This window comes from Neophocaena asiaeorientalis, unplaced genomic scaffold, assembly GCF_003031525.2.
Source record: "Neophocaena asiaeorientalis asiaeorientalis breed wild unplaced genomic scaffold, Neophocaena_asiaeorientalis_V1.1 scaffold779, whole genome shotgun sequence".
Taxonomy (NCBI): domain Eukaryota; kingdom Metazoa; phylum Chordata; class Mammalia; order Artiodactyla; family Phocoenidae; genus Neophocaena; species Neophocaena asiaeorientalis.
This window is the reverse complement of record NW_020171983.1, coordinates 223,157-250,205: the sequence shown is the minus strand read 5'-3', so window position 1 is coordinate 250,205 and position 27,049 is coordinate 223,157. Positions and strand designations below refer to the sequence as shown.

General features: G+C 55.9%; 2 protein-coding genes across 5 annotated transcripts; one reads left to right on the top strand and one right to left on the bottom strand.

Moving 5' to 3' along the window:
• Positions 1-76: 76 nt before the first annotated feature.
• Positions 77-10,558, bottom strand: CUNH3orf18 (chromosome unknown C3orf18 homolog). 4 transcript variants are annotated; one of them, XM_024746798.1, is made up of 5 exons: positions 10,177-10,312; positions 6,782-7,147; positions 3,661-3,686; positions 2,967-3,114; positions 77-1,707 (listed from the first exon to the last, which is right to left on the bottom strand). In XM_024746798.1, the coding sequence occupies exons 2-5, from the start codon at positions 7,055-7,057 to the stop codon at positions 1,627-1,629; spliced, it is 531 nt and encodes a 176-aa protein (XP_024602566.1). In that variant the 5' UTR covers positions 7,058-7,147; positions 10,177-10,312; the 3' UTR covers positions 77-1,626. The 4 variants fall into 4 exon arrangements, with proteins under 4 accessions (XP_024602566.1, XP_024602558.1, XP_024602540.1 ...); XM_024746790.1 differs by lacking the exon at positions 10,177-10,312 and adding an exon at positions 10,500-10,558 and having other exon boundaries at positions 1,571-1,707; XM_024746772.1 differs by lacking the exon at positions 10,177-10,312 and adding an exon at positions 8,760-9,059 and having other exon boundaries at positions 1,571-1,707.
• HEMK1 (HemK methyltransferase 1, mitochondrial release factors N(5)-glutamine) lies at positions 10,454-20,595 on the top strand. Its single transcript, XM_024746809.1, has 10 exons — positions 10,454-10,579; positions 11,619-12,005; positions 12,296-12,387; positions 12,704-12,797; positions 17,066-17,200; positions 17,536-17,600; positions 18,628-18,786; positions 19,635-19,730; positions 19,899-20,012; positions 20,167-20,595. Exons 2-10 carry the CDS (start codon positions 11,796-11,798, stop codon positions 20,258-20,260), a joined length of 1,059 nt encoding a protein of 352 aa, XP_024602577.1. The 5' UTR covers positions 10,454-10,579; positions 11,619-11,795; the 3' UTR covers positions 20,261-20,595.
• The last annotated feature ends 6,454 nt before the right edge of the window (positions 20,596-27,049 follow it).

Below are 27,049 nucleotides of genomic sequence, written 5' to 3'. Positions count from 1 at the left end.
ATCCAAGCGGCCATCCCCCCCACAGCCCCTCACTCATCCCACCCCTCCTGGGGTTTCACATCCCCAGTGTCACAGGCTCACACTCTCTTTGTGTAAACGTCTTAATTACATCTTTAATGCTCTCACATGGAGATGTTATGAGTTAAATTACAGTTTCTGTGCATCCTAAATTACCCATAGCCCTCCAGTTGGCTCAAATGCTAACGTATTTATAGCATCTAGAGGAGGAAATAAATCCAGAACCTTCCCCATGAAGTCCTCCTAGGCCCTCACAGCCTGACACCTCGTATTTGCCACCCTCACGTCCCCACCAACCAGCAGAGGACAGTGATGGCGGCGAGGCTGGGCACAGGGGGGTGTGTCTGTGCCTGCTCAGGTGCACATGTGTGCCCAGCGGAGAAGTGCCCAGCTCTTGGGGTCTGGCTTGACCCAGTGCCTTGCCCAGATGCCCCAGCCTGGCAGAATTCCTGCGGGGCATGGGGTGGGTGGACAATGGGTAGGTGGGTTGTGTAATCAAAACCCAGACTAGGTCTCTTAGGTCTGTTTTCCAAGGGGCTATCCCCACCCTGTTTCAGGCATTCAGAACTTCCCCTGCTACCCTGCAGCTGGTGACCACTGCCCTCTGACCAATAGTCTCTCCCCCAACCCCAGGTCCCCGATAAACACCAAGACAGGGAACTGTTCCAGAAGCAGGTTACCTGGCTTTTAGAGCCCCGTGAAGGGATGTGGTGGGCAGTGGACCCTTGCCTTTGCTTCCCTCTCCCTTCAGTCCCTGAATACTGAAGGTGGAGAAGGTGGCCTACTTAATGTTCCTCTACACACCATGGGGTGGGGGGTGGCTTGGAGGGTGGAGCCAATGCAGGGGTCTCCATCCTGCCCCCTGTGCTGGGACAGGCACATGTCTGCAGGTGGGCACCTTCATACGCATGCAGAAGGCCTTCCAGCAGGTCTGGGCACTGCATCCCTCCACACCTGCTCCCCCACCTCCCTTCCCCCTCAGCTCTCCTCCTAGCTTGGGCCCGGCCAATAGCCGACCACCACGGAGGGGTGGCTGGAAGACCTCATGGATCCCTGTAATTTGGACTGACCTTGGGTATGAGCAGCCCTCCTGCTGGCATCCTTGCCCACTGGGCAGTTTCAGCTCTATCCCTGAGCCTCTCCCAGTGTACCACCATACCATGTGTCTGTGACCTGGGTGGCTGCCTCTCCCCACCCCAGAGGAGACTCCAGATTCCAAAGATATGTCTCTCCCTGATGGATGGGAACCCCCCTAATCTCCTTCCCTTCCCCGTCCCATCCCACATCTCCCGTCATTTCCTCCACATTAGAGGAGCAGACCCTGATGTGAGGGGTCTGGGAAGGGCACAAGGAAGCCAGCCAGCATAAGGAAGCCTTATGAGGGATGCTCTGCATTCCAGGGCCCTCAGGTCAGGGGATATCAGTGGCCATATGCCCAACCTGGCCAGGGCCTCTTTTAGAGCCTGGAGGGTCAGCAGCTGGGTCCTCAAAATAGCTGAGGCCTTGGCAGGGCAGGTCCTGAGAGGAGGTCCTAATGATCTCGGAGTTGGCAGCTGAGGGCACTGTGGCAGGTGTTTTCATCAGAGGTCCAGGCCTGTCCCGGGGTCCTCACGCATGGATGGCATTGGCTACATCGGTGAACACCAGCCGGCTGGGCCTCTGCATTGGGCCCTGAGAGGGGAGAGTGGTCTGCAGAGAGACAGTAAGGGGCATCAGGGACCTTGACCAAGGCCATGCACTCTCTGGCCCAGTCCCCTCCACCCTCTGGTGCCCACGTGCGCTTGGCACCAGCTATGTCTTCTGCCTGGAATGCCCTCCCACAAGCTCAGCCAAGAAATACCACCTGGCTCAGATGACTCCTCCCCCCAGCCATCCCCAGCTTGCCCTGCCACCTCAGCCAGTTGCAGCACTTAACCTAGGTCCCAGGGACTGCATTAATTATGCATGTACTGACCTCTCCCAGCAGAGGGTATTCACCTCTGTACCCCCAAGCCCCAAAGCCCGGGCACAAGGGCTGGCACAAGGGAGATGCACAGGAAACAACCGTCAAATACTCAGTAATCCCAAGAGCTGTGCGGACCAAGGTTCTCAGCCCAATTTCCTGAATATCCCAAGGGGGAATGAGTCCTGATCCAGGTGACAAAGAACTGGTAGCAAAACCAGGGGACTCTCAGCCTGGACTCTTCCTGAGCCCAGTCTCTTAATTCTGCTGCTGTGGAGCCAGGTTCCCTAGCAACCTGTACAGTCAAGGCAAGGAGGGATGCAAAGGGGCATCATGGGTCAGGGGGAGACCAGGCCTCTTCATGGTGCTCTGGCCCCTGGGGATTTCAGGGACTGGTGGCAAGTGGCCAGGCAGCCCAGTGACTCTGGCAGGATAACCACACAGGTACCCAGCACTTTGGACATGGGAGGTGAGTCCGGCCAGGGTCTGCACCTGCCTGGGGTCTGCCAGCTACTAGGAACCCACCAATCTACTCAGAGGTGCCACTGCCCCAGAATCTGACGCCAGTCACAACTCACTCAGGACTGGGATCTCAGGAAGCAGAAGAACCCAGGGTCTCAGCCCCCCAACAATCCCTCCCGTGAGTCTTCTGCTTTCCCCCTAGTTTGAGGGGGCATACCTGAGGCAAGAATCAGGATTTTCACTTGCAGATGAGAAAACTGAGGCTCAGAGAGGCCAACGGAGCTTCCAAGGTGACCAGGCTATCAGGACAGAGCCAGGCTGGATCCCAGGGCTGCCCTGGCCTGGCCTTGGGCAGTAAGCCTGTGGGTGGCCGAGGAGCAATTCTACTAGTTTCTAAACAAACCTGACAAAATCCATATACCCGATAGCTGCCACTTGACCACATGGCAGGTGCTAGAAAGCTACATGGGAAAGGAGGGAGGGTGGGGGTGGAAGAGCCACAAACAGGCTGCAGGCTGAATGGAGGAGCCTGGTCAGTGCCCACCTTGGCCAGCATGGCCTGCACAGCGGTGGCGGCCTGCACGGAGGCAGTGTCCCGCCCGTGCTCCAGCAGCTCCCGCTCCAGTTCATCTTGCTCCTCCGTGGGGTCGAAGTTGTACATGGGCATGAGCTGGTGGCGCAGCTTCTCCAGCCTGGGGGGTGGGGGCAGAGACTGCTGCAGGCAGGGCAGGCCCTTCCGCTCCCACCAGCCCTCCAGGTGCTGCTGCCTGCTGACCAGCTGACACCACCATGTTTAGGGTCCTAAAATTTCCCCTGGGATTCAATGAAAGACATTTTTGCACATACAGTACTAGCTCTACCTCTTGGATGGGTGGCCTGGGAGGGATAGTTACCCACTCCTGGGACCAGATGGGGCCATGGGCCACAGAGCTATCATCCATGAGAGCCATGGGGACTGCCTAAGCCAGGGCCTTGTGCGATCCCCAGCCTCCGAGGGGCCGGGGTGGGGAAAGGGGAGTCAGTAGCCATTAGCTCAGGGCAGCAGGGCAAGGGTGGCTCAGCCCTCCCCAGGGGAAAATGGTTACCCCCAACCCCGAGTGGGCAGAAGAGGCCCTGACTCCCTCACTAGGGAGAGGGACCCTCATGGTGGAGGGATTCTCCTTTCCCACCCACGTCCCCTGGAGTCCAGCCCAGCATTGCCCACGGGCTGGAGCCTTGGGTGGCAGATGGGGAGTTACCTCTTCTTCTTCCTGATGTACAAAACCTGCAAGAGAAGGAGCAGCATCAAATGGCCAGGAAAGGAGGCCCTAATTAATCCAGCAGTCCCTTGGGACAGGGGACATGCTGAGGCTGATGAACGGGAGAACTATAGGTCCCCATGTCCTCAGCGACCCCATCCCAGGGACACATACATCCTAAATTTGTGCTTCCATTTGACGTTTATTAGATGCTGACAGTGCCCGAACTCAGAGGTGGGGAGAAGGCCAGCCTGGGAAGACCACACAGGTAAGCCTGGCCTACGGACGCGTGGGCCCAGCCCTGCCAAAACTGACTGTGGCTCCAGCCACTCAGTGCCTGCCTCGGACTCCTCAGGGCTGAAGTGGTGGTGGCTGAGAGCCCTCCTCTCAGCTGTCCCCAGGACCAAATTTTCTCCCCATGTATGGGCAAAAAGAACAGAGGATAGGCAGTGGGCAGACACTGCAGGGCAGTGACTCTAGGCAAGGCTCTGGGCTGGCTTCCTGGGGTTTCCATGGGAGGCTGATGGCCCTCAGGGGCTGAGGAGGAGGGTCTGAGCCCCTGGACATCAGCCTAGACCACACTCCTGAACCCTGATGCTGGAGGAACCTAGGAAGACCCCTGGGTCCTAACCCCCATCATAATGACTTGAAGATAAAGGCCTAGGCATCCTGAGAAAACATCTGAGACCCAAGAGCTCCTGGCTAGAGCAGGAAGTCCTGGTACAAAGCACTCAGGGGAGGGAGGAAGGGGGTGAGACTTGGGGACCTCTGCAGGACCTGGAGCGGGAACTCCAGGGACCTCTGCCACCATCTCGCTCATCCCTCAACTGGTGTTTTTTGACTACCAGGAGCGTGACTTCTTCTGCTTGGGGGAAAGCCATGTCCCTAGAGTCTGTCCCAAACCCCCTGTGGCTCCTATACTCTTTGTGGCCCATTCACAGTTTGAATCTGGTTTGTTTCCAGCCTGACCCAGAGCTCCTCCTGCTGCTCATTCCTGAGGGACCCCAAAGGCGGAAAGAAACTGCAGTGCCCCTTGCTCCCCCATCCCCTCCAGGAGGTCACATGTTGGCATGCCCCTTGCTCTCTTGTGGGTGGGATGCAACAGGAGCTCCAGGTCTCTGGCATAGCCCCTGCCTGCCCTGAAGCAGCAGCTCCAGCCCCAGCACACTGTACTCCCTCGCCCTCTCAGCGCTGCTGCCTGCCCTGTGATACAGAAGGATCTTTAAGAGAGGCTAGAACCAATCTCCACCCCTCGCCCTTGCTGCTCCCTCTGCCCCAACTACTAACACCCTCCCCGCAAATACCTTCCTTTCCAAATCTTCCTTACGTAACTTCACTGTCCAGCTGCAGCCCCACCTCTTCCAGGAAGCCCTCCCCCACTGTTCTTCCTATGTGAGGCACACGGCCTGGCACTGATTTGTTCCTCCTTGCACCCAGCATGGCCTGGCTCAGGGTTGGCATGAGGGGAGAGGAAGTAGTACTTAAGGAACATCTCCAGACCTGACCCCTGCCCAGGAGCTGTTTCCTGCCCTCCACTGCCTTTGCCCCATAACTTCCCTACCTCTCCGTTTTTGGTGATAAGGCCATCCACCGCGGCCCTCCGAATATTCCTCCAGAATGAAGAGTAAGGAAGTCTTCCCAAGTTCCCAGGACAAAATCTTTGGCTAAGAGTGACAAAGGCAGTTTCTAGGCCCTGCTCTGCCCCTGAGGTTAGGGTGTCTCAGCCTGCTTAACCACCACATGGGTGCCAAACACCGGTATTCTGCCTCACCCCTGCCCCAGGAGACTGCTCAGGCCCCGGCCTCACTCTGTGTGTTGCATCCTGGCTCTGCCCGCTGGCCAGCAGTTGTTCCCTGGCAGCAATCCGGAGCCTGTGGGGCCCATATGGTGACCCTGTTTTACCAGCAGCTCCAGCCATGAATGGATCATCCAGCCCTATTTGTCACAGCAACATGCTCCTGAGACTAAGGCCAGCCGTCAGAGCCTGTGAGGGGCAGCAGGCAGAATGCCACCATTGCTGGGCCTGCTGGGGGACCTCAGGTACACCTCTCACCCTTCCAGATCTCAGTCCTCGCAATCTCCAATGGGCCCTCGGTGACATTCTGAGTGTCCATGTATCATCTTAAGAGGAGAGCCCATATCTTTTTTTTTTTTGTCCACGCTGCACAACTTGAGATCCTAGTTCCCTGACCAGGGATTGAACCTGGGGCCACGGCAGTTAAAGCACTGAGTCCTAACCATTGGACTGCCAGGGAATTCCCAGGGGAGAGTCCATCTCTTCAGAGGTAGATACCAGATCTGGAAGCATCATATCCACTCTCAGGGCACACCTGCAGCCCTCACCCCAGCTCACCTCTGCCCTGATGTCTGCCCAACTCTGCCCTTCTCATGACACTGGGGCCAGGCCTCCACTGTGATGTCTTAGCTCTAATGTTGTCTCCTTAGTTGTCCCTGACCACCCAGCCTAGGAAGTCCCCCTAACTCCCACCCAGTTCCCTAATCCAGTCCCTACGGGCTTCCCTTGGCACCCTTGGTTTTACCTATCTCTCACTCCCTGTAAGAACTGCAGGGCAGGACATTTTCTTCCTAGTCCCTGGGGTCCCGAAGAATCGGTCCAGGGCAGGTGCCCAGTAAATAATTGCCAAGTGAATGAATGAATGAATGAATGAACATTGCCAGCAGCCTGCCATGCCCAAAGCATCCCATTTGGACTCTACAGCCCACGATCTATCCCAATTGCCTGCTGGCCTCTACTCCTATTGCATCCCCACACTCACTTGCCTCACTGTCCTGCTTGCTGCTCACAGATACCTCCTGTCTGCCCCCAAACGTTTGCCCATCAGGACCCTCCACCTGCAACACCCTCCTCCCCAACTCCTACGTGGCCTTCATGGCCCAACTCAAAATGCCATGTATTCCTCAGAACCTTTTCTGGTTCTTCCAATTGGAGGCAGCTTCTCTGGTCTCTGGACCCCAATAAACAAATCTCTGGGGAAGGAAGGGATTGTACTATCACTAACAGACAATTGTGTTCCGATTAGATCCTCTAAAATCTAAACAGTGATCGCCCTCTGCCAAGTGAGGGCCATCTGGGCCAGCCCCAGCCTGCCCCAGCTCTCACCATGGCCACAGCCAGGCCAATCACTGTGATGATCCCAAAGGACAGAAGCATTGTGCCCACGCCGGCTGTGCCACCAGCCACGTCAGGGATTCTGGTGTCATTAAAGCTGGTGGCTTCTGGGCTGAGTGTGGTGGTCTCAGAAGCTGGCCCATCTGTGGCAGGCTCCAGGTCAGGTTCAGAGGTGGGTGGGTGGCTGCTGATCCAGCTCCTAGCAGATGGGATCCTGGAGTCCATGCTGATGCTGAGGGACTGCTTGTGGTCAGTCAACCTGCTCATTCACTTCTGACATCAGGGGTGTCCCAGCCTGTGGCCCCCACTACCCATACAGGGGGCCACGTCTTTGGATAAAGAGAGCTCCCTGCCTACCTGGGTGTTGGAAAGGAAAAAATAAAAAACATGAGGCTGAGGATGGGACTCTGTGAGGAGATGAAGTCCCCCTAAGTTCTGAAGGCACAGGGGAAATAAAAGTTTGAGGGCAAGGGCAAGTTCAGGGAACATCAGGACATGTTCTTTATATATCTATGGATCCCATGTGGATTTAGGAACATGAAAATGAAGCCCTGCCCCCTCTTTGTGGGTAAGATGATCATAGTGATCATACTTGGACGATGTGAAAAGTAGTGGGAAGGTTTGAAAGAAAAAGTTCATTCCCCACCCCCAGCCCCTACTCCCCTCACTGCTCACCTTCTTACTTCCTGCCCCCCACATCCCTCACCTCCTGCTTGGAGAAAAAAATACTGCAGCTTTTTCCTTTCCTGGAGGAAAACACTTGCACGAAAGTCAGATAGGCTTGTCTTTGAATCCCGGTTCAGCCACTTAACTGGGTGACCCTAGGCAAGTCACTCCACCTCTCCATGTCTCAGTTTTCCTGAGTCTAAGGTAGGGGTATTAAGAACACCTCCCTCACAGAAAGGGTCATAGGGTCACTGAAATATCAGAATGAACAAGTTCCTAGAAATGACTTAGCTCAGTACAACCCTCATCCACAGCAAGTACCCAATAAATGTTAGATCTTCTCCCTCTGGCCACTCCAGTTGGGAAAGGGGAGCCCCAGAAGCCCCTGGACCCAGCCTGCTGTGTGGTCCAGCTTGTGCTTGGAGTAAGGGCAGGGACATGTGTGGCAAGACCAGAAGACAGGAAGGAGAGAGAGGCCAAAGTCAGGTCCTCTGGTGGGCTTTCTCTGTAGGCTCTTGGGTCATTGAACTCCCTATAGGGGCTGCTAGGGACTAGGAGAAAATCAAGGGGAGCGTATCTTCAGAGGCAGGGATGGAGCTCCCACTCTGAGATGCCTTCTCTTCCCCTTCCCTCCTCCCCTGGGAGCAGAGGGTGGGTGATGTGCCCAGTCTAGGCTGTGACTTTGGCCTTCCCAGGCCAAAAGGCCCTGGGTAAGGCAGGGTGGGAAGGGGTCCTAGCCAAACTGCAGAAGGGAAGGCCGAGGGATAGGAGAGATGCACAGCTCATGGCTGCATACACACCTCTGCGCTAGCTCACGGGTGTATGTGGGATGCCTCCCTGTGCAGGTGTATGGGTGTGTGTGAGGTGTGCACACACCAGTGATGGCCTCTTAGGAAGAAGCAAGGCTGGCACAGAAACATGGGATGGGAGAAGCTCATCGTCCCTCTCTGTCCTCCTCCTCTAGCTAGGCTGGGCACGTCAGGAGTCCCAGGTTCTTTCTTGGCTCTGCCGCTGACCCCAGATGTGACCTTGGGCCAGACCCTTAATACTTGCTCTGGGGCTCTGTTTATTCTTCACTCCAAAGGAGAGAAGGGGCTCTGCTCATCATTGTTCAGGAATGCCTCATGGTCCAAAGAGCAAGAGAAGGAAGCCAGAGAGAAAGGGGTGGGTACCACCACCTCCAAGAACCCGCATACCATTCTCCACCAGGTTCATCAGTCCTCCCTGCCCCAATCCCCAACCCCACCTTCGCGACTCTGTGATTCCTCCATTCTTGCACAGAAGCGGCGACCTCAGCACTTACTTAATCCTCTCAGGGGCGCCGAACTCAGCGGGAGAGGCTAGGGGTGGTGGCGACTGGCAGGAGGCCGGGGCAAGGTGAGGGGGACCCCCAGGCCCCGGGATTGGGGGCGGCGGGTCCGACCCAAGGTCCGCCCTCCCTGGGCGCCCTGGGAGGACCTCCCTGGGCTGGGCCAGCGACGTCACACCGCCCACAGCCGAGAGTGCCTGTTCTGCCAGCCTGGACAGGGACTGGCCGGCCGGGACCCACCTCGGGGGTGGGGCTGAGGCGAGCAGCCTCACGGCTCCGCGACGCTCCAGCTCCTCTCCTCCCTGCCAGCTCCGTGCCCCCGGCCCCGGATTGGCTGTCAGGCCCAGAGCCTGCCCTGCATTGGCCCGCTGGCCTGCCGCTCGGATCTGGCTCTGCCCCCAGCAAGAGGGGGAGCCAGGTCGCAGTTCTTGGGGACCACTCCTCACTGCCCGTGGACTGTGCCAGAGTCGGGAGGGGGACGGTGGGTGGCCAGGCCTTCCTAAGGGCTACAACTCTGGTCTCCGGCTACTCTGGGCTCCATCTCCGCCAGGACAGAGTCGGGCTCCGCAAACGCAGGTGGACACAAATTTGGGGAGATCACTAGACTAGGAGTCCTTGAGTCTGCATTGAACTCCGGTCGACCCTCCACTAGCTTAGTGACCTAGAGCAAGATGCTTCTCTTCCCTGGGTCTCAGCTTCCTGCTCAGATGGGCTCTGGTGTGAGGGCTCTTGTTAAACGATACCCATCCCAGGCTAGAAATGAGACATCTTCAGAGAAGTTGGGGGGCGGGATGGTATTTTTATTACAGGAGTGGTATTATTGGACACCTGGACCCAAGCAAGCCTACATACACCCCTCCAATCCAGAGCTCGATCATCTCTGGAGAGGAGCCTTCTAATCCTCAGGTTTTTAAAGGAGCTTATGGGGATCACCGGAGTAGCTTGTTACAAATACAGATCCCCGGGTCTGGGATGGAGCCTGGGAAACTGCATGCTTCATAGTAGTTTAGTCAACAGTGATCTAGTTAACAATAGATTAGGGGGCGAGGGCGTGGCATTGGCAGGCCATACTTTGCGAAACACTGCCATGAATTTTATTGGAGCGACTGAGGCCCACAGAGGGGCACATGGACAAGGCCTCACGATGAGTCAGGATTCAAACCCTGGTCTACTACTTCCAGTTTCGAGCTCCCTGCTCGAAAATGGGAGCTAGAGGGTCAAGAGCGGCCCTGGGGTCCAGTTGCCACCTGAACCCCAGGTCCTGGACACTGGGTGCCACCCCCCAAATTAGTGCCCGCCCCCAACACTGGGATCCGCCCATGTGCCGCTCTACCAGCACACAGCCTACGTTAGACCAGGCCCCTGGGCATCGCGCCCCAACTCTCGAATTCAGAGCCGGCTGGTGACATACCTCCGTTCGGGCTGGCTACACACCTCGCGGCCGGGTACCCAAACGTCATCTCGGAGCAGTCACCGCAGGCTTATCCCTGCCTCGACCTTCAAGAAGACCGTCCGGTCCAGGCCCCCAGGGAGCAACCCTACTCCCAACCACGCACTTTCCCGCCAGTGGGCCTTTGGACGTAGTGGGCGTGGCGTTCATAGCCCCCACTGGCCGCAGGGGCTTCCGAGGTGGAACACATCGGCTCTAGGAACTCTGGAGCTGGGCGACGGGGTCCGCCCGAGCCCTTCCTCAGTTGCGCCAACCCCGGAAGCAGAGCGTCGGAGGGAGCTTACCGCGGGTCACGCACGTCCGGGAGCCGAGGCTGCGGCAGTTTCTTCAGGCTGGCGGGCGAGTGGGGAAGCTTCTCAGGCAGGTATGCGTAACACCCTCGAGACCTCGAGTTCGTCAGAGCTCTGGCAGAACTTCCTTAAAAAGTCTGTACCCCCGTTGTACAGATGGAGAAACAGGCTTGTGGAGAGGCGACCTCGCGGTGCGAAACTGAGAGGGAAGTTGCGCCTTTGACTTCAGGCCTCGGCTCCTCCCTGGGCGGCGCTCTGGTAGACAGAGCTGCCTCTGGAGTCCAAAGGATTTGTGTCTTGACTGGGACAGTACCTAGCTGGGTGACTTTGGGCAAGTTGCTTCCAGTCTCGGAGTCTCATTTTCCTCTGTTTGTCTCTGAAGAGCGGCACCTAGCAGGTGTTCAGTAAAGGCTAGTTTGAACCCTGGTCTCTGTAAGAGGAAAGGAGACCGCTGGTTTTAAACCTTCAGTTAAATTTGTTTGTGATAACTTGCATATAAAATTAACAGAAATTGTCAATTTTTTACCTGGAAGTTTATGCTGGTGTTTAGGACTATGGGTTAAATTGGGTGGAGGGGTGATTTTCAGCATACAGATCAATGACAGTGCATGCAAAACGTCAAAAGCAAAGCTCCCAAGCAAGGGTAGTCTCCTCCTCCTAGTAATATTAGTCAAGAGCATATAAAATTGAGTTCCTCTGTCTGTTGAGCTGGCTCCCAGGCCCTTGATATTCATTGATCGATGCAGTGCTCACCGTGGAGTTTGTGTTATTTTCCCCATTTTATGGACGAGGAAACTGAAACACAGAAATAATGACTTTCCCAAGGTCACACCCTCTGGGTCAGATAGATCTGTCCAATCCCCAAGCCTGGGCCCTGATCCACACCAGCCCATTTATTAGTAGGGACTGAGCTATGGGTTCAGATCACTTGAGCCAAAAACATGAAGAAAATGTCACTGACCAAGACAAGAAAACTCAGATAGGTGGGTGAGGGTCTAAAATGGAGTCAAAGAGGCGACAGAGCAAGAGCATGTCCTCTCTCGGGCAACAGGTCAGAGAGGAGTGGGTCCCACAAGTCTCAGCTACTCTCCTGGTTCTCCTTCCCTATTCTAGGGCAGCCACATCTGAGGACCAGAGTCATGCTGAGGAGCCAGAGTCTGTGACCTTCTCCATCTCTATCCGGCTGAGGCCAGCCACCATCCTCAGCAGCTGACATCACGAGAAAGATTTGGGGACCTTGGGGAAGTACTCAAGGGATCCTTTCCCTGAGATGTGGGACATCGGGGCAGAATGCTGAGGGCCCTCCTGTCTGGCCTGGGGTGGAGGGGAGGCATTTGGGGCTGCACCTTCAGCTCACAGCAACCCCATCTGCCTCCGGCTCGGATGTTGAGTGCCACAGAACTGGTCAGCCACTGGACAGTAGTCTTTGAGAAAAGGGGCATCCCTGAGGCCCGGGAATCCAGTGAGTACATCGTGGCTCACGTCCTTGGAGCCAAAACAGTTAAGTGCAGTGTTGTCAAGAGGGCAGGAAATGGGGGGAGGGAGGACTCTGGGGAAGAGACATCCAGGCTTTTCCATTCCACTGAGAGTGCTGAGCTGAGAATGATGGGATTTTTCTGGAGGAATGTCTTAGGCAGATACTTATTCATTCATCCAACAAACTATTACAGTGTGTGCCAGGCACTAGGGGTTCAGGGATCACCAAGGTGGCCAGTGTTGGACCCACTGGCATTGTCTACAAAAGAAACCTGGGTCAGGGGAGCCAGCCACTCACATTCTCTGTGGTGCAGTTTCAGAGCCTGAGGCCAGGACTTTGGACCCAGCCCCTGACCCCTTGGCAGTTACAGTATGTCCAGGAGCTGAGTAGCTACCGATTGCAAAGGTGAGCACCATGGGCCAAACCAGAGGGCTCTGTGTGGGGAGCAGGGTCCAGCTTCCTTCAGCTCCACCAAGTTCATGGTCAGGGAGGAGGAAAGTGTCCAAGGACTAGGGAGGTGTTGGGATGAGAGAGTGATGAGAGAGGGGTCATGGTAGTAAATAGGAAGAAGGGAGGGAAGGAAGGTCTTGGCTAGGAGTTCTGGGGCGTAGGAGACATGACCCTACCCGACACTTTTGGCCACAAGTGGTATCCCAACCCAGACATGGTCTTGTTGGTCCAGGTGCCGGCACTGATGATCACCCTGCTGCCCCCTCTGCAGGATGCCTGTGCAGTACATCCTTGGTGAGTGGGACTTTCAGGGCCTCAGTCTGAAGATGGCACCCCCAGTGTTTATCCCTCGGCCAGAAACAGAGGTAGGTGTGCCATCAGGACTGGGCAGGATAGGAATGAAGGGGGCTCAGGCCACCTGTCTTGTCCCAGAGTTCCACCAGGGGGCGCTGGAGCCCCATGACTGCTGTCCTTTAGAGGCAGCGCCCTTCCTGGCTGGCTGAGTAGGTGGGGCCAAGAGGAAAGAGGTCTCCTGCTCACCTCCTTGACTATCCTCACTTCCCAAGCCACTGCCCAAGCCGCTAGGCTGGCAGTGGCTCAAGATGCCCCAACTAGTGCTGCCCACCAAGTACTCGGCCGGTACTCGGCCGGTTCCTGTCATTTCCCTAGGAGCTGTCCCATGGGCCCATAGCCAACCCAACCCATGGGAAACAAGTGCCCTCCTCTTCCTCAGGAGGCATGGGCGAAGTGGAGAGGGCTCCAGCTGGACATCTGGAAGCCTGGTTAAGCTTTGTGACCTTGGGTAGGTCACTGCCCCCTCTGGGCCCAGATGATGAGAGGGTTGGGCCTCCAGACCAGGGAACTGGTTGGGACCTTTTACCTATTACATCCACTATCTAGTCAGGTAATCACCTGTGTTTCTCAAATTACTAGGACTGGGAAGTGTATGGTCCCAGCATGCTGTGTGTAGGTGCGACACCCTAGTCTTGGGAGAAATGCTTTCTATGGCCCTTCTTGGGCTTCCCCATGACCTTGTAGGTGGCAGGGCTGGGAGCCAGAGAGAGCAGAGCAGGTGGAGGGGTATGTGGGTGGGGGCTGGTGGGCAAGCCAGAGCGCACCACGTTCTGAGAAGGGGTGTTTCCAGAAAGGCACACACATTCTTGGGAAATATCAGGCCTCATCCACCTGTCCCAGCCAGGGACCCAGAGCCCCTTCTCACTTTCCCAGCCTCTCTCCCTCAGCCAAGAAGCCCTCTGACCCCACTTGCCCCCTGCATCATGTGGTTGGGAGGCCAGGTCCTTGCCTTAATGCCCAGTGTCAGGGCCGGGACAGTAGGGAGTCTGAGACCTTGCTGAAGTCACAGGGATGTCAAGGCAGGGAGCATGGGGGCAGCACTCAAGACATCCTGTCTCCTGCGTCAGGGCCCCATACCTTACAAGGGGCTGAACCATCTGGGATTGGATGAGCTGGATAGGTGCAGAGACCCAGAGCAGGGTATAGCCTGCTACCTGCAGACTTTTGGGAGGCCAACCTGTGGCCCCTCCAAGCATGCGACCTCTGGCCAGGAGGTCACTCACCATCCCCTGAGGCTGCCAAGGGTCAGGGCATGGGAGGGAAGCTACCGCGATGACCTTTGAGTCCCCTCAGAGCTGACCTGGCACCAACCATGTGTTCCAGGGTTCTGAGTGTTGGGTGTGGACTTCCGGCTCCCATGTGAGGGCCCCCCCTTTCCTGGGTGGGTCTGGGCCAGAAGAGCAGCTCTGCTATAAGGGGTGGGGGAGAGGAGGGAGGCTGCGGTTGGGAGGCCAGGTCCTCGCCTCACTGTACAGACGTTTCTCAGAATTTGCCAGGTTACCCCAATGTGAAGCCGCATTGGGGAGTGCCTTACCAAGAACTTGAGAGGACGTGGCCTGTGGTGGGGAGTGGGGAGAATTAGTGCAAGGGAGGGACCATGGTGCTTGCGTTCTCTCCATCCATTGAAGGGTGGTTTCTGATGATGGGTGCAGAATTCTGAAATGCAAAGTTGTAGGCGGTGTGTGGCCTGACCAGTTGGGTTTTCTCTGGGGATGGGGAGGTGGCTCAGTCCCCGGACTGGCAGTGTGTACAGTGGGAAAACCAAGGCTGGAAGTGTGAGCCATTCTTGCCCAGCTTGGCGAGGTGAGGCTCTGTGAGGTGTGGGAGGCTCAGTGCCTTGTCTGTGATTAGCTTGAGGGAGGCAATGCTGCCTTCTTGGGGCTGCCTCATCAAGAATGTAATCCTAATGAGGGTCCTTATGGCACTCAGGTCCTGCTGAGGCCTTGCGCCAGCCTCTTAAGGGGTGTGGAGTCCTGTTGAGGCAGTGGCTCCAGGCAGAGCCGACAGCTGCCTGCTCTTTGCCTCCTTCCCATGTTCCCCTCTGCTCCGACCCTGCAGTGTTCTTGGATTCTCCCCTTGTTCACCTGGGAAAAGTGCCCTGGGCCTGTAACCAGCTCGATTTTCAGCTTCCCCCAAGGAGCCACCAACTCTAGGCTGAGGAGACTCTTTACTAGGTGAGGAAGAGAGTTTCTGGACTTGCTGGGAGTGGTCTCCATCCCTACCCCGCCCCCGCCAAAACCCGAAGTGGTCCTACAGCCAAGATAATCTTCCCCGGATCTGGAGGGTAAGGGAGAGGCCAAGGGGCACTGGTGGCAGTGGGGGCGCAGTCTCTCATCTTCATGCCCTGACCAGGGTAGCCATTCACACATGTGGTGTGTGTCTCTGATGTCAGGATGTCTCTCTGAGGTGGCTGGCCAGTGTGGTTGACTAAGGGGTCATTCTCCAGCCAGGGTAGGTCTGTCTGTGGTCAGGAAACCAAGAGAAGTTCATGCCCCTGACAAGTTTCAGCTGGCCACTTATTATGTGGACTCGCCACTGTGACCGCAGGCTCCAAGCCACAGCCCTAGACTGCTGGCTCTGTGCTGGTCCCAATGCTGTGGGCGCAGCTTGCTGCCAGCACTCCAGTTCTCCAGTGGTGCCTGGTACAGGGCTGGTGGGAAGGAGTGAGGGGAAGCCCTCTCTGGCTGGAGAGGGTCTGTCTCACTCATAGGCAGTAGCTTGTTTGGTGCAGAAGGGGCTTGGAACTTGGAACTGGCCAAGTTCCACCTGCCTTGGACTTGCTACCCTGGGGACAGGTGAACTTTGCTCCCGGGTTGGGATGAAGGATGAAATACTTTTGGGGACTCAGCACTGAGCAGCTTATGTGGAAAATGAGTCTGAGTGATCTGGAGCCCTCTGCTCTATCGGGGCCTAACTGTTGACACTGGGGCTTGGGGGAAGCTGCGGGTCTGAGGCTCAGGGTAGCTTCCTGTGGCCACTGAGAGCTTGCCCAGCACTTGGGAAGTAGCCAAGAGGCCGCTCTGTGGGCCAAGCCCTGCCCGTGTGGGACATGCCATGACGGGTTAGATTCCTGGTCTTCACATCATGGAGCATTCAGTTTGGTGGGAGAAGCACACCCCATCCTAGACCTTAGGCCCACAGTGAGGAAGGTCATGGTAGAGAGAGCCTGGAGGAAGTAGATCTCTTTCAGATGAAGGAAACACCTACTTCCTGACTCTTCCCCTCGTTCCCTGAGCCAGCCCTGCCTGGAACCCCAGGAATCCTCAGCCTCTAGGGGGGCCTTTCCTACCCTCATCCAAAGGGCGGGTCCCTTTGAGGGACTGCCCTTTCCCTGCTCCATGGCTCCATGCCCTTTCCCTGGTTCCCTGGCTCCATACCTGGCTACTTGGGCCCCCAGTCTACTACTGTTGAGAAACATTTTGGCCAATGCACAGCAGCGGCCCTCCACGCTCACCCTGTATTGGCTTCCATGCACAGTCTTCAGGTGACAGATGGGTGGGTCAGACTTGAAACTGTTGTTTCTAAAGTGACAGTGTCTGAAAGTGTCCCCCTGCCACCAACACAGGTACAGTGCAGTTAGGCACCTCTTCCCATGCCATGCCCACTTACCCCATGCCCTGTGTGTGCCACAGCCCCCTTCAGATACAGGGCTCAGGTAGGGCTGTCATCCCCCTGCCCCTCCATGGAGGGAATTTCCTGTCCCTTTGACCTGGGAGCCTCTCTGGGGGGGCTGTGAGGAAGCTGGGGACACACTGGCCCCTGATTCTTGGCCACCATGAGCTGCAGGCCAGGTTCCCAGTGGGCCCTTGACCCCTGGACCTCACTTTCCTCAGGAGGGTCTAACAGATTAATACAGGGAGACCTCCGGAAGCAGGGCCAGGCACAGAGGGGTTGGCCAGGGACCATTAAGTATGATTCTTAACATTGCTGTAAGCGCAAAACAAGAGGATGTCTGTAAAAGGATTAGCTGAGGCTTACTGAACACTTACCATGTACCAGGCATGAGATCAGTGCTTCATGAATGTGCTTCTGTTAAATCTCCACCTGCCCCCAATGAGGTGGGTTATTCTCAACTGTGCTCAAGTTTATAGATGGGGAAGCGGAGGCATGGAGAGGCAGTGTGACCTGCTCATGGCCGCAGCTGACAACGAAGTTCAGTCTGGCTTTAACCATCCCCATTCTACATTCACACAGGGGCTAACTATGCTTGGCCCTCTGTGCCAAGACCCACAGGAGTCAGGTCAGCACCAACTCTGATCAGGATCTATCTCCCTTGCAGGAGCTGGTTGAATGGGTGCTGGAGGAGGTGACCCAAGGGCCCCGTGTGGTGGGAGCTCAAGGTGGCCCATTCATCCTGGAGGTGGGCTGTGGATCAGGAGCCATTTCCCTCAGCCTGCTGAGCAAGCTTCCCCAGGTGAGCCCCCTATGCATCCCTCCACCCCACCCTGGGTAGACTGTGACTGGCACTTACTGTCCTTCCTGCTGATCCCTCCCCAACCCACTCTGCTAGAATTACTTGAGAGGAAATGACTGAAAATAGGAGGAAGACAGAGCTGCCCCAGCCCACCATGGGCACAGCCTTTAAGTCCCATCCCCTTCCATCTGGCCAGACCCTGACCGCAGAGGAAGAAAAGCTACTGAGTATTTCCCTCCTCTTCTAGCAGAGGGTTGGAAGAGGGCTCTGGTCCCCAGGCCTGGCCTTTCCAAACACCCTGTCTCCCACGTACCTTTTGTTTGTTCTTGGGGCAGAGCCGAGTCATTGCTGTGGACAAGGGAGAAGCCGCCATCTGCCTGGCCCATGAGAATGCTCAGAGGTAGGGGAGCTTGGGTGCAGACGGTCAGGGTAGGGGGAGTCAGACTTTGGGGCCTGCTCTCAACCTCTATCCAGGTATCAAACCCGCCGATGTCCACCCTCAAGAAGGAGGAGGCAGTGGGGGAGGCCTGGCATAGGTCCCACAGGGTTACAAATGGACAATGGACACCAGGTGTCTTGCTGGTCCAAGAAGGGTTTATTCTCCCGTTCTTTGTAGCCAAGGGTAGGAATCTGCACACACACACACACACCCCACACACACACCCCACACACACCCCTTCCCCACCCCCAATCCTTGCTGAGGACAGGCAAGTCCCTGTTGCCTCCTGGGCTGACCTGACCCATGAAGGGACCAGCCACAGGATCTTTCTTACCTTTCGTATCCCCCATAATTAATGAATTTAACTAGGGCTTGTTTGTTGTCAAGAAGTAAGCAGAAGCTCAAGAGATAGCCTTTGGGACCAAAATACTTGAGTGTCTGCCCACCCCCGCCTGGCCCAGGCACAGCATGACTTGGCTGCATCCTTTACAGAGTACCCGCAGAGTTCTGGCTCCAGCTCTGGCTCTATCACATGCCCACAGCATCCTTGAGCTTCATGTGCGCCCTCCATGGAGTGTGATACCTGATGCAGGGTGGGGCCAGTAAACAGAGCCACTAGGAATCAACTGACTGAGGCCAGGCTTGCCCTCCATACACTCAGTCCATGTTGGCTATGAGGCAGAGTGTGGCAAGGCCAGCAGGGTGGCAGAGAACAGAGGCGCTTGCTTTGTCAGGCAATCAGAGATGGCTGCCTGAAAGTGGCACTTGATCTGAGTCTTGCTTATTGAGGAGGTTTTTGATAGGAAGAAGAGAAGGCAAGGACACTCCAGGGAGAGAACTGCCACGTCAGAGCATACACACTCCCAGCCAGGCTGCTGGCTGGGGACACTGGGCACTAATCTAGAAGTTTAGTTTATTGGGTCCAGAGATAGGCCTAAGTTGTGGTTTGGGGAGAGGGATTACCCAAGGGACATAGCAGTGCGTGGAGCTTCCACCCTTTACCTCCCATTCTCTGCTGTGTGTTCCCTTTGACCACAGATGGGAGCTGGGCACATCTTCTACCCTGGGGCCCTGTGGACCTGGTCGTCAGCAACCCTCCCTACGTCTTCCACCGGGACATGGAGAAGCTGGCCCCTGAGATCCTCAGGTGTGGGATAGACCAGGGAGGTCAGGCCTGAGAAGGCCTAATGGGATGGGTCTGCCCTGGAGGACCATACTATCGGGAGGGATGGGAAGGCTGGGGGGCTGAACGGGGCAGTGGTGTTGAAAGAGAGGCTCACTCTGGAACCCACAGACCTACTTTGGTTCAGCATCTGCCTTCCCACTTAAGACCACTGAACCTCTCTGAGCCTCAGTTTCCTGCCTCTGAAAGGGGAGTGGTAGAGCTTTGCCGGGCCATGGGGAGGACCCACTAATGACTAAAATATCAGACTACAGTATACAACACATAGAAGGTGGTCAGATGGGTGCATCATTTTCCAGACGACTGAGGCCCAGAGAGGGAAGGGACCTTGTCCAAGATTGTGTGGGGGCTTAGCAGGAAAGCTGGGACTAAGACTCTACTCCAGGCTTTGCACTGAATCATCCTGTTCTCAAACGGTCTGAGAACCAGGGGTAGCCCAGCAGCCTCTGGATGAGGCAGTGGTAGTGAGTGTCAGGGTGCTGGCTTCCAAATTCCTGGCTCTCAGGAGTGGTCAGGGCCAGCTCTATGCCTCCCCAAGCCAAGAATAGGAATATCCTTGTTGTGGGGAGACCCTCATGCCCTGGGGGTAGTCAGTCAATGGGATTCGCTGAGCATGCCCAGCACTGCCTGGTAGGGGGCTGCCTGTAGGAGGTAGGGGAATCAGAGCTGCCATCATTCGGGGTCCTCAGACTTTCTTCTCAGCCCAGAGTGTAAGTTCCACAGAGCCTTCTTTGTGGAAGTCCTGGTCAGCTTCTCCATACTTTGCAGATACCCCATCCCAGGCCCTTAGCTCTCACTGTTTTCCCCTTCAGCTATGAAGATCCACTAGCCCTGGACGGTGGGGAGGAGGGCATGGACATCATTACCCACATCCTGGCCCTGGCACCTCGGCTCCTGAAGGACTCTGGGTATGGATGGGGTGTTTCCTGAGTCTGACCTCAACAGCCTCCTCCCCTCCCAGTATGTACTGGGCCTGCCCTGGGTGTCATTCTGCCTCCACCCCTCCCAGCTGGGACAGCCCAGAAATGCAGGTCCAGCCCTGCCCAGCTGAGCTGACCCATTTCTCCCCCACCTAGAAGCATCTTCTTGGAAGTGGACCCAAGACACCCAGAGCTCGTCGGCAGCTGGCTTCAGAGCCAGCCTGACCTGTCCCTCAATCTTGTGGCTGTGCGCAGGGACTTCTGTGGGAGGTGAGACTCTACCCTCCCCCCAGTCCCCACAGCCATGCTGGTCCTTCCACTCAGACTATCACAGCTCTGGCTGTGGGGCAAGCATGCGGTTCCCACCCCCTGCTCATTCCCCAGGGCTCAGGCAGTAACTGGCCCCTTGTCCCTGTCTCCTTAGGCCCCGGTTCCTACATATCAGGAGGTGCGGGCCACAGCATGGTTGCCCTGTGGATGCCTGGCCAGGGCCCCAACCTGCCAGAGTGCCTGGCTGACATTTCTACCTGGAATGCTACTTGGAGGGAGGTGGATGGTGCCTTCCAGAACCCCAGGTGTTTGTGGCATTTCCCATGGCTCTGTGATTCTCCATGCTCTACATTTCTAGGAGACTTGGGAGTAGGCATGAGGGTGGGGGTGTCCTTCCTGGGCCAGCAAAGAGCAAGAGCACCCACAATCCAGCTTAGGAGCTCAGCAGACCGGATTCCCAGTCTGGCCCCATCGTGTCAGTGCAGCCAAGGCAGGTTGCTTTGTCTCTGTGGGTGGAATTGCTCTAGGGATGTTGGGAGATACGGCCAATAAAGTGGCGAGAGACCAGCAAGTGGTGACCTAATGTTTTGATATTGTGATTTGTGGGTCCCCTGACCCCTTGCCCTTAGGCAGTGCTGGGGGTAAGAGCTTCCTTCTGCCTTTGCAGGGCTGGCTGGCAGGCCCCAGCTGGTGGTGTGGGGAGCAGGGCTTGTGTTTACTTTTTATTCCCATAGTTTTGAGCTAAAACATTCCTTCTAAGCCTTGGGGTTTCTGAAAACCATCTGTCCCTGGTTGGAGCTGGGGAGAGTGAGAAGCTGAGACAGAGTGGGCACCAGGTTTTGACCTCCACCCTAGCTCTGGTCTGCAGGCTGGTGGCTGCCGGGAGGCCCAAAGGCCCTTCTGTCCACAGCGACAGGAAACCTCCAGGTTGGCAGGTGCTGGTGTTAGCCTGCATCAGGGTGGGTCTCAAGGAACATGGCAGACTAAGCTGACTCATTCTGTTGGTCTCCCCTCCCATCCCCCCAACCCAGCACTTTCAGAGGCCTGACCTGGTGATTCAGTGGCCAGAGGCAGTGTGTCTGGTAGACAGCATCCTCTGATGGAGCCACCATGGTAGACAGACATGGAGCCATGGTAGACAGCCTCTGATGGTTCTAGAGCTGTGTCTTGCAGTGGGACCTTGGGCAGCTCCCTTCCCTGTGAGAAGCTGGCTTTTCTGGCTCCAAGGCCAGTTCAAGATGGCAGTCTCATTTTAATCTCAGTCAGTCAGGTAAAGTATGTAGCTGGTATTCAAGGGCCCACTCCCCAGGCAGGGACTCCACAACAGAAGACATGGCCTGCCTGAGGTCCCATGATGGGAGGAGGCCAAATGGAGATAGGAAGTTAGGTCCCTGCCTTGGGAGAGTCTATTGCTGGAGTCATACCTGGCCTGAGCTACTCCCTCGCTGTGGTTGGGGGTTGTATTTGCCTTAGCAGAGGCCACATTGCAGTTCCCAGGTCTACTGTATCCTGCTCCTTGCCCAGACCCAGCTGCATGGACCTCAAGCTGCCCATGGCTTCCTTTGAGGAGGAGCCAGGGACTCCCAGCCATGGCTGTTCCAAAAGGAACCTGGAAAGGCGGCGTGGGCTTTCAGAGCCCCCGTGTGCTCTCAGATCTTGGCCTGCCTCACCAGTATTGCCCTTCCTCTCCTACCTGTGTCCCTGGGCTCTTGCTCTCTTCGCAGCATCTCAGGGTAGCTGCCTTGACCTAGCAGTCTGTTGCCTCCTTGTCCCACACCTCAACCACTGATGGCTTCCCTGATGGTCTCACCCTCCTGGCTTCAGGCCTTGGCAAGCATGTGGATATGGCTCCCCAAGAGTACATAAATAATAATGGGGAGTGACAGTGTAGGCATAGTTGGGGTCACTGAAGCAGTAGGCACCCTTGGGGACAACTTCCTCCCGTGAGGCCTGACTCCCCTGAGAAAGAAGTGCAGGCCAAGTGGACTGGCAGGGCCGGGCTTCAAGCCTGCAGCCACTGGCTTGACTGGGGCTTGGACGTTAAGCTCCAGTGTTGGAGCTACACCAGCCTGGGTGCAGATCCTGGCATCTGCCCCTCACTAGGGTATGTCCTTGGGTAGATGACTTCAACTCTGTCAGCGTTGGCTTTTAAGTCTGAGAAATGGGACCAAGTGCTTTCTTTATCTTAATATGATGATTTTGAAGAGACCATGGGTTGCACCTTTCATGGGGCACTGTGAACGTTTTCACTGCTTGCCTTGGAGGGCAGACATAAGGAGGATGCTGTACCCTCGTGTGTGTCTTGTGGTTGGCACCAACACGAGTCAGGCAGAGACATGGCAGTCTGGAAAAAAGGGAAGGCAGGGATTTCAGTCTTGGGCTCTTGACTTCTCTCTGCCCTCTGGAGATGGAGCTACCAAGAGGCTGGTAGCCTGGCAGCCAGATCTCCCCTCAGTCCCTCCTTTCCCTCTTCACCAGAGCCTGAGTGCCCCAAGGTCCAGGCCAGAGCAGCCTGTGGCTCCAGCCCAGGGAAAGCCAGTCTCACCTGCCCTGTCTCCTCCCTCCTTACTGGGGCTGGAGCAGAGATGAGCTGCCTCCTTTAGCATGTGTCATGGAGCCCAGGAGACAGAACAGCAGGAGAATGTGGGGCTGATGGTGGAGTCCAGGCTCTACAGGCCCTTGAGGTCTTGAGGGATGTGCCTGATGTCCACCCAGCCTCTGTCAGCTGGAGCCCCAAGCGTGGGCAAAGGGTGTAGGAGTCCCTGATGGATGTACTCTGGAAGAGCAATTACATCTCTTCTGACAGTTGAGGAAACTGACACTTTGCCTCAAGTTGTATGCTTTTCCCAGCTGCCCATGGCTCTTTCCATGGGGCCCATCTAGCTGCTTTATTGACATGTACCCTTTCTGTTCTCCCCTAACCCCACCTGGACCCTGGGCCATTAACTTCTCCCAATCCCTGCTCTAAACCCTTGGCTGGCTCCGCATGACCTGAATGTGGTCTCCGTGTCCTGCAGAGTCCAGATCTGAAGAGGTAGGGGAGGATGACTATGGGAAGGGTCTTGGGGAGCCCTCCCAAAGCCTCATCAGTGCTCTGAGTAAGCTTCCATCAGAACAAAGTATTCCACTGCTGACTGGCTTTGAGAACTGCTTTAACTTATGTAGGCCAGCATGTCCCTCCCTGTCCATCTTTGGATTCTTTCTTCTACTGCCCTATACTCCAGCTTCCCTGCAGAGCTATCCATTCCTCAAACTCCCCTCCTTCTCTTTGACCAGGCTGTGCATTCATCAGAAATGCTCTTGCCCACCACTTCTAGTCCAGATAATCCTCTCCTTCAGGCTCCAACACAAATGCTCTCTCCTCTGGACCACCCATCTGACCTCTGGGTTCTCCCCACCAGACCCTAGCCCACTTCTTCCAGTAGCAATGACATTCTGTCTCATGCATTTGGAGGCCTTCCTGTCTCTGTCTTCTCTCTGGGGTCCCATGTGGGTCTAGCATACACTAAGCTCAGTAAATGTCCACCAGTAAGCCAACAGTGTATGTGTTTTCTAGAATGGAGCTGGAATTTCCCATGTGGCTCACATTGTACCTGACAGCAGCTCTCACATATTCTGGTCAGCAGGGAGAAGAAGCTATGAGGGCTTAGCCTCCCACCCGAGCCAGGCAGCAGTTCAAGTTGAGCCATAGCCGCTTCTTGGGCTACAGTGCACCTGATCTCTGCACAGTGGCCACGCCGAGTACAGGCCGTCCTTTCTGCAGCAGGGGCAGGCGCCAGGTTTCCTGGAGCTCTGGGCCCCGGTCAGCCCCCAGCCAGCCCCCAGCCAGCCCCCAGCCAGCATTGGCCAGAACAGCAGCCTGATCCCCCCCTCATGATCCCCCAGTCCTAGGACAGGCCATCTGGGCAGGGATTGGGACTGGTAAAGCAATCTTCTCCCTCCTGTAGTAGACAGAATAATGGCCCCAAAGATGCCCATGTCCTAATCCCATAAACCTGTGAATTTGTTACCTTACATGGCAAAAGGAACTTTGCAGATTTAAGGATTTTGAGATGGAAAGATTATCCTGGGTTATTCAGGTGGGCTCAATATAATCACAGGGGTCCTTATGAGAGGGAGGCAGGAGTGTCAGAGAAGGGGATGTGATGGTGGAAGCAGAGGTCAAAGCGATGCCATTGCTGGAGGAAGGACCATGAGCCACGGAATACAGATGGCCTCTAGAAGCTGGAAGAGGCAAGGGAATGGATTCTTCCCTAGAGCCTTAAGAAAGAATGCCAGCTTGCCAATATCTTGATTTTAGCCTCTTAAAACTGATTTTGGATTTCTGACTTCCAGAACTGTAAGATGATACATTTGTGTTGTTTAAAAACACTAAATTTGTGGTCATTTTGTTGTAGCAGCAATAGGATACTGTTAACGGATTTTGGTACCCGAAGTGAAGTGCTGCTCTAACAAATACCTAAAAATGGAAGTGGCTTTGGAATTGGAATTTGGAAATAGGCAGAGATTGAAAGATTTTGAGGTGCATGATAGATTGCTTTGAACACTTTTCCTCTGAGCAGTGAGGTGGGTGGGGATGGGGGTGGGAAACCCTTCACAACCTGGAGACCTGAGCTGCCCAGGCTCCCTAGAGCTGACCCTTTCTTGGAGTGAGAGACTAGAAGACTGCCCAGGGTGGGACCCAGAGAAGCTGGCCCAGGCACTGGGAGCTGTGGGGAATGGAACTGGGATTAGGGGGAGAGAGCAAAGCTGGCCTCCATGGTCTATCTCCAGTGGTATGGGGGCCACCCAGCCCCTCAGAGGGGACCTCAGAGACTGGATCCGAGCCTGGTCCTGACTCCCATGGAGTCACGTGGCTGACCCAGCACCCCTGGAGTGTGTGATAATGAACAGGGTGTGAGGGTGAGCAGGTACTGTGCCTGAAATGAGTGCAGCAGCCCCCGACTCCAAGGTGATCCCTCCATGTAAGCCATGGAGGTTTGGCTCCTTCCAGCCCCCAGGCAGTGCCCAGCTCCTGCTACAAGCCTGTGCTGGGCTGTGTGGCTGGGCTAGAAGTGGGTCATTCCTAGGATTCTCAGCTTCATAATCCCCAGAGCTGAAGCGGCTACCTGGAACCTTCAGCCCTATCCCTGATGTCAGCCATATTAGCCCAACTACAGCCTTGGGTGTGTGGACAGATCTGGGTCTCATTTGAAGCCCTGATGGTAGTTGTGAGGAGAGCAGGGGTTCCTCTTTTCATCCCTCCCTGAGAGAACTGGTTATGCACCCTGCCAAGGAACCTTTAGCATCTTTGGCCTCATAACCAGGAATCCGATGTGTAAGAGCTTCAAATTCTGGGACCACTCCCCTTCCAAGACACTCTTGTCAATCATCCTATAGGGAAACAGTGAGGAAAAGCCAATTTTACAGTTCACAGAGTAGGAGAGGCAAGGGAAGCTTATGTCAGCCTCACTGGGAGCCCTGGACTGAGCTGGCTTCCACCTGGCCTTGTCCATGACTGAGCGGAGAGGTGAGGTGGCTCAGAGCAGCTCTGCCCAGCGGAAGGCAGGCCTTGTCTGGTCGCTCCTTCTCAGAGGCTGGGGTCTCTCTCAGAGACTTCGCCTTTCAGAGCGAGGGATGCCACTGTATTGCCCCCTGCTGTGCTGGGTCTATAGCCCTCTCCTGGGGCATGCATCTAGGGGAATGGAGGGGTCAGGTTTCCCAGCCTACTGAGCCCCAGGAGCAGATTATTGGGACTTGAAGCACCCACAAAGATCCTTGTTTGCAAATGAGAACATTAAGGCTCAGCAGGCCAGGGCTGGGGCTCAAACCCAGGTCTCTTCTCTGCCTCCCAGCCTCCAGCCCTTTATCAGCTGCAGACCCCCAACCTGCCTTGCTTTCCAGGTATAGTCTTGTCTGCCATTCCTGGGAGTCAGTGTGAGGCCAAGCTATGTGGGCGAGTAGAGTGAACCCCGAGCTAGAGCTGCTTGGGCCTTGTTTGCCCTCAGACCTTGCAGCTGAGTGAAGTATCTGGGCAGCCCCCTGGGCCTTCCTCCTCCTCCTCCATCTCCTTGCCATCATTTCTTGAGCTCCTGCTGGGCACTAGGCCCCAAGCAGCTGCTTTACATTTATTGGTGTGAATCCTCACACAACCCCACAGACTGGGTTTTTAATCATCTCCATGATGAGGAAACCAAGGTTCAGCAGGGTGCAGTCACGGATCAGGTCTCACCGCTGGATTGGAAGGGAGGGTGAGGCCACCATTGGTGCCCATTTGACTGGTCAGAGACTGAGGTCAGCATAGCTAGGTCCTGGGCTGCCCCCTGCAGAGCTTAGTGCAGCGGTCCACCTGGGCCTGTGGATCCTCAGAGCAGGAACAGGGGTTGCCAGGGTTGTTCCCAGAGGGCTTTCCAGAAGCCCAGTGCCTACCCTGGTGGGCCCTTCTCCTGAGGTGTGTGCAGCATAGGCTCAGGCCTCTGTCTCCCAAGCCCTACTATGTGCCAGGCCCTGGGGAGATGATACCAGTCAGAAGAACTTGTAAAATATGGAGATTGAATGGTGCACCCTGAACCAAGTGCTTCTGGGATTATCTTATTCACTCTCAAGACATCCCATAAGGCAAAGTCAGTGAACCCTCCCATTTTACAGACGAGGAAACTAAAACTGGGAAAGGCTAAGGAATCTGCTTATATGCTGGCTGAACTGGGATTCCAGTGCAAGCCTAATGACCCAGGGCCTGAGGCCTTGGCCATCACACCTGACTTGAAGAGGGTAGGGTGCAGGACAGGGATAGAGCAGGCCCAGAGTGAGGAAGGACAGTCTGGGCAAAAGCCTGGATGCCTGGAGGCACGTGGAGAGGACTATGTTGTGGTGAGGTGGTGGTGGGTGCCTTTGGATGAGCTCTGAATGCATTTCTGGGTACCAGAGCCTAATTTAAGGGTCTCAGGGTGAGTTACAGGGTCAGGTAGGCATTGAGGATATTCTCTAGCTGCCAGGAAGAGGGGACTGGGGCAGGAGGCTGCAACTGGGCCAGGATCTAGAGGCTGCTAGGGGCTATA

Coding starts and splice junctions, on each gene's coding strand:
- HEMK1 (XM_024746809.1), top strand. CDS start 11,796: ATGCTGAGGGCCCTCCTGTCTGGCCTGGGGTGGAGGGGAGGCATTTGG. Junction 12,798..17,065: donor TCCCTCGGCCAGAAACAGAG/GTAGGTGTGCCA, acceptor TCTCCCTTGCAG/GAGCTGGTTGAATGGGTGCT. Junction 17,201..17,535: donor TGCTGAGCAAGCTTCCCCAG/GTGAGCCCCCTA, acceptor TTCTTGGGGCAG/AGCCGAGTCATTGCTGTGGA.
- CUNH3orf18 (XM_024746790.1), bottom strand. CDS start 7,057: ATGAGCAGGTTGACTGACCACAAGCAGTCCCTCAGCATCAGCATGGAC. Junction 3,687..6,781: donor TTGGCCTGGCTGTGGCCATG/GTGAGAGCTGGG, acceptor CTTCTCTTGCAG/GTTTTGTACATCAGGAAGAA. Junction 1,708..2,966: donor TGCAGGCCATGCTGGCCAAG/GTGGGCACTGAC, acceptor GTCTCTCTGCAG/ACCACTCTCCCCTCTCAGGG.